Source organism: Triturus cristatus, chromosome 7 (assembly GCF_964204655.1).
Source record: "Triturus cristatus chromosome 7, aTriCri1.1, whole genome shotgun sequence".
Lineage (NCBI taxonomy): Eukaryota > Metazoa > Chordata > Amphibia > Caudata > Salamandridae > Triturus > Triturus cristatus.
In genome coordinates this window covers 48,438,526-48,444,525 of record NC_140590.1, presented here as the reverse complement: position 1 = coordinate 48,444,525, position 6,000 = coordinate 48,438,526, and the positions used below count along the sequence as shown (strand labels likewise).

At 51.9% G+C, this 6,000-nt stretch overlaps 1 protein-coding gene across 3 annotated transcripts in view; it reads right to left on the bottom strand.

The window, feature by feature from the left end:
* Nucleotides 1-265: 265 nt before the first annotated feature.
* The window catches only part of POU2F2 (POU class 2 homeobox 2), a 296,979-nt gene continuing 291,244 nt past the window's right edge, over nucleotides 266-6,000 (bottom strand). For 2 of the 3 annotated variants that reach the window (XM_085615591.1, XM_085615592.1), the window contains exons 15-16: nucleotides 3,861-3,922; nucleotides 266-750 (exon numbers count right to left, since the gene is read on the bottom strand). In XM_085615591.1, coding sequence (XP_085471717.1) covers nucleotides 413-750; nucleotides 3,861-3,922 — 400 coding nt within the window. In that variant the 3' untranslated portion in view covers nucleotides 266-412. The remainder of the gene's footprint in view (nucleotides 751-3,860; nucleotides 3,923-6,000) is intronic. The other variant, XM_085615593.1, reaches the window with a different exon arrangement.

The following is a 6,000-nucleotide window of genomic DNA, read 5'->3' as shown; positions in this document are numbered from 1 at the left end:
TTTCACATCTTCTTTTGCTTTTTGTTTTATAATTTTTAGTCTTGAAGTGTCCAGACCAAAAAACCAAAACTAAGAAAATGCTGAGGTTGGTTTTTCTTTTCAAGGTTTTTGTCAAAAAACAAAGATAAAAATTGTTGATTTCTGACTGTGGGTTTCTTGTTTTTGGCTTCCGTTTCATGCACTCGTGAATTGGTCGCAGTACAGCGAGTCTCTTGGTGTTTGCTGTTTGGTTAATTCAACTTTTTTGGTATCTACTGTTGGTGTGAGCTCCCTCCCCTCATGGCGGGCAGGGGCTGAGCTGTTTTGGTATGTTTTTTCTTGTTTTTTTTTGGTTTCTCCATTCCCTCCTTGGCACACACGCCGTCCGGTTCGGAGAGAGAAAAAGAGACGGTGGCAGAAGCCACCAGGACGCTCACTCGCCTTTGTTTCCCAGCTCAGAAATGCCAGCTCCAGGCGGGGCTGGGGTCTGTGCAGCCTCGCTGGACGAGGAGGAGGAGGAGGAAGATGAGGAGCTGGAGGGGCTGCAAAGGCTTGGTGATTTGGCAGAGATGGAGGCAGCCATGGCGGCAGCCGCCGCGGACACAAGGCTGACCCCATGGTTGGTGCTGAGCAGAGGCAGGCCGGCATGGTTCAGGAAGAGCGGTGATGTCACAATGCTCTGGGTGCCGGGGCTGCAGGTAGCGGTGGCCAATACAAGGTTCCCTCCGCTGTCCAAGCCACTGATGGGTAAGTTACCACCACTGGCTAGTGCTGGAGGAGAAGGAGAGAAGCAGAGAGAAATAGAGACAGATAAGGAATTTGGCATTGATGACCTACTGACAAGAAAGAGTATTCACACAGCCTCAAATTCAAGCACTGGGTGAGGTGAAAGAGACATGGTACATCAATGCTATGACTCACAAGGGGATGATGAACCTAGGGTGAGGGGAGGATACACACGGCACTGAATATGAAACTGGAACCCACCTGCCCCTCCAAACCATTCTTTATACAGTAACCCACTACGGCAACGCCCTCTACATGGGTATCATCACACAGCTGCTAAACAGACTTCAGACCATTCAGAACTCAGCTGCCAGGCTCGTCCTCAACCTTCGAGGCGACCCCACATCACCTCTCACCTCACAGCACTTCACTGGCTCCCCGTCCACGAAAGATGCTAGTTCAAGATGCTAACCACGTCTACAAGGTTCTGCACAGCCAAGGACAAGCCTACATCAACCACAGGTTGAACTTCCACCAACTTCTCAGGCAACCGTGCTCCCTCTCCCTCGCCCAAACTTCCCGCCTCCACCAAAGCAGAAGTGGTTCAATGGCCGCCAAGGCCTGGAATGCCCCCCTCCACCTCTGAACCTCCCCCACCCTGAAGGAATTCAGGAAAGATCGAAAAACCTGGCTGTTCGAACAACCTACACCCAGCAGCAGCAATCCCCAGTGCCTGGATACCCTCATGGGTGATAAGCAGCGCTTTACAAATCCAGTGTGGTTGATTGATTGATTAATCTGTTTGCATCTGGTGCCAGTCAGTCATGCTCTGTACACTGACTCGTAGGATCTCTGTCAAGCGAGCACTTTATGAATACTAACGTGAGCCATACACTGGCCCATTCTGTATATGCCACACATGGCGGGCTCATATATAACCACTGGCTCAGCATAATATGCGACCAGCATTTACCCCAGGCATACTCCACCCAAGAGCTGCCAACTCATGCCAAGTATGTGCTTTGCAGGAGTAGGCAAAATATTTGAAGCTTTTTCTCCACAAAACACCGATACCCACCTCAAAGCCTGACCAGCCTGTTCTCCCAGCCATAGTTAATAGAGAGAGCAACCCTAGACTGCCCAGCCCATCCCACTTAGATATGTTCCATACCTATCCAGTGACTGACTGGCATATGTCCAAGCATGTGCCTTTCCCACCCTCCTGCTCAGCCTGTCCGAACCCGGTAAGCTTTATTGAGCAGTCCATGCTAGTGTTTTACCAGCCTGTCCTAGTCACGCATGTGGTATGGAGTGAGCCACCACAGTGTGTACAGGCTCTGCATTCAAGCATCTGCCGTACAATAAAAGTGACCAGCCTAATATGCCAGGTCACATTCAGGCAAGCTTTAAACAGAGGCTCACTCGAGTTCATGTCCAGCCGCCACTCTCAGGCAAGCTCCTCACAATGACCTAACCTAGTGTGCATGCCCAGCCCATTCAATACATGGGCCATATAGTGACCCACACTGGTGCGTGTTCAGCCGCCACACTCAGGCAAGCTCCATACAGTGACCTAACCTAGTGTGCATGCCCAGCCCATTCAATACATGGGCCATACAGTGACCCACACTGGTGCGTGTCCAGCCACCACACTCGGGCAAGCTCCTCACAATGACCTAACCTAGTGTGCATGCCCAGTCCATTCAATACATGGGCCATATTGTGACCCATGTTGGTGCGTGGCCACTCGCTACACTCAGGCAAGCTTCATACAAGGACCCAACCTAGCATGCAAAACCAGCCCATTCAAGACATGCTTCACATAGTGACCCACGCTGGTGCGTGTCCAGCCGCTACACTCAGGCAAGCTCCATACAATGACCTAACCTAGTGTGCATGCCCAGCCCATTCAAGACATGGGCCATATAATGACCCAAACTGGTGCGTGTCCAGCCACTACACTCAGGCAAGCTCCATACAATGACCTAAGCTAGTGTGCATGCCCAGCCCATTCAAGACATGGGCCAAATAATGACCCAAACTGGTGCGTGTCCAGCCACTACACTCAGGCAAGCTCCATACAATGACCTAAGCTAGTGTGCATTCCCAGCCCATTCAAGACATGGGCCATATAATGACCCAAACTGGTGCGTGTCCAGCCGCTACACTCAGGCAAGCTCCATACAATGACCTAAGCTAGTGTGCATGCCCAGCCCATTCAAGATATGGGCCATATAATGACCCATGCTGGTGCATGGCCACCCGCTACACTCAGGCACGCTCCATACAATGACCTAACCTAGTGTGCTTATCTAGTTTATCTAAGACATGCTCCCTATAGTGACCCACGCTGGTGCGTGTCCAGCCTTTACACTCAGGCAAGCTCCTCACAATGACCTAACCTAGCGTGCATGCCCAGCCCATTCAATACATGGGCCATATAGTGTCCCACGCTGGTGCGTGTCCAGCCTTTACACTCAGTCAAGCTCCTCACAATGACCTAACCTAGTGTGCATGCCCAACCCATTCAATACATGGGCCATATAGTGACCCACGCTGGTGCGTGTCCAGCCGCTACACCCAGGCAAGCTCCTCACATTGACCTAACCTAGTGTGTATGCCCAGTCCATTCCATACAGTGGCCATATAGCGACCCACGGTGGTGTGAGCGCAGTCCTTTCTCCTCTGCACGATCCACGCATGTGCAGTGACCCATCCTAGTATATGATTAACTTGTCATTCCCAAACAGACAGAGCAACAGACTTGGTCATCTCCACATCACACAACACTAGGTAGAAATTCCCTTGAATGAGTCCCTTCTTCACTTTAACAATCTCCCAACAAGCATTGCCTCTTTCCAGAGCTGCTGCCACCCTCTACATCTTCTCTCATCCTTTAGTGACAATCTTGAGATTAGCTATTTGCAGCTGGTAAGAGGAACTCGGCACAAGGCATGGGCGAGTGAGTGAGAAGTCTAAACTTTCTGACAGACCTGGATGGAATGGTTAAGACAGGGAAAGAGAGGAAGTCTGGACACAAAGGGACATGTGCGACTCTTCCTGGTCCTCACTGTCCGTCTTGGAGATGCACAAATACAGAAGGAGCACAAGATGGGGTAGACAGATGGCTTGGGGTGTGAAGTGTTTGCACCCACCTTGGATTGTGGCCAGAGGGTTGTTGGCCATGAGGGCAGAGTTCACCCCTAGCATTGTGCTTCTGGAAAAATCAAAGGAGGTGAAAGTCAAGAAAGATAGAACAGCTGGATGAATAGTCTGAGAAATACTAGGCACAACTATGTAAGGTCCAGGGGGTAAAGAAGACACTGCTTGTACAGCCCTGCCCTTCAAGTGTACAGCGAGATGGTGACCAATGCTAGCACAAGAGGCCCTGTCCACTGCATGCAAAAGTAGGGTACAGAAACTGGAACTGGAGGAGGCCCTGTCGAGGTGCATGCGATGGTGTCCACTGTGAGTACAGAGAGGTGGCAAACAAGGCTAGCACAAGAGGACCTGTCCACTGCATGCCAAGGTACAGAAACTGGAAACGGAGGAGGCCTTGTCGAGGTGCATGTGACGGTGTCCACTGTGTGCACAGAGAGAGGTGGAGACAAAGGCTTGCACGAGAGTCCCTGTCCACCGCATGCAAAGGTAAGGTACAGAAACTGGAGAGGGATGAGGCCCCATCGATATGCATTTGACGGTGTCCACTGTGTGTACAGAGAGATGGCGACCAAGGTTAGCACAAGAGGCCCTGTCCACCACATGCCAAGTTAGGTAAAGAAACTGGAAAGGAAGGAGGCCCTGTCGAGGTGCATGTGACGGTGTCCACTGTGTGTACAGAGAGATGGCGACCAAGGCTAGCACAAGAGGTCCTGTCCACCCCATGCAAAAGTAAGGTACAGAAACTGGAACTGGAGGAGGCCCTGTCGAAGTGCGTGCGACTGTGTCCACTGTGTGTACAGAGAGATGGGGACCAAGGCTAGCACAAGAGGCCCTGTCCACCCCATGCAAAAGTAAGGTTCAGAAACTAGAAAGGGAGGAGGCCCTGTCGATGTGCATGTGACGTGTCCACTGTGTGTACAGAGAAGTTGTGACCAAGGCTAGCATAAGAGGACCTGTCCACCCATGCCAAGGTACAGAAACTGGAAAGGGAGGAGGCCCTGTCGATGTGCATGTGACGGTGTCCTCTGTGTGTATAGAGAGATGGTGACCAAGGCTAGCACAACAGGCCCTGTCCACCGCATGCAAAAGTAAGGTACAGAAACTGGAAAGGGAGGAGGCCCTGCCGATGTGCATGTGACGGTGTCCACTGTGTGTACAGAGAGATGGCGACCAAGGCTACCACAAGAGGACCTGTCCACCGCATGCCAAGGTACAGAAACTGGAAACGAAGGAGGCCCTGTCAATGTGCATGTGACGGTGTCCACTGTGTACAGAGAGTTGGTGACCAAGGCTAGCACAAGTGGCCCTGTCCACCACATGCAAAAGTAAAGTACAGAAACTGGAACTGGAGGAGGCCCTGTTGAGGTGCATGCGATGGTGTCCACTGTGTGTACAGAGAGATGGCGACCAAGGCTACCACAAGAGGCCCTGCCCACCACATGCCAAGTTAGGTAAAGAAACTGGAAAGGAAGGAGGCCCAGTCGAGGTGCATGTGACAGTGTCCACTGTGTGTACAGAGAGATGGCGACCGAGGCTAGCACAAGAGGCCCTGTCCACCCCATGCAAAAGTAAGGTACAGAAACTGGAACTGGAGGAGGCCCTGTTGAGGTGCATGCGACGGAGTCCACTGTATGTACAGAGAGATGGTGACCAAGGCTAGCACAAGAGGCCCTGTCCACCCCATGCCATGGTACAGAAACTGGAAAGGGAGGAGGCCCTGTCGATGTGCATGTGACAGTGTCCACTGTGTGTACAGAGAGATGGTGACCAAGGCTAGCACAAGAGGCACTGTCCACCGCATGCAAAAGTAAGGTGCAGAAACTTGAACTGGAGGAGGCCCTGTCGAGGTGCATGCGATGGTGTCCACTGTGTGTACAGAGAGGTGGCGACCAAGGCTAGCACAAGAGGACCTGTTCGCCGCATGCAAAAGTAAGGTACAGGAACTGGAACTGGAGGAGGCCCTGTCGAGGTGCATGTGATGGTGTCCACTGTGTGTAGAGAGAGGTGGAGACAAAGGCTATCACAAGAGGCCCTGTCCTCCGCATGCCAAGGTACAGAAATTGGAACCGGAGGAGGCCCTTTCGAGGTGCATGTGACGGTGTCTACTGTGTGTACAGAGAGATGGTGACCAAG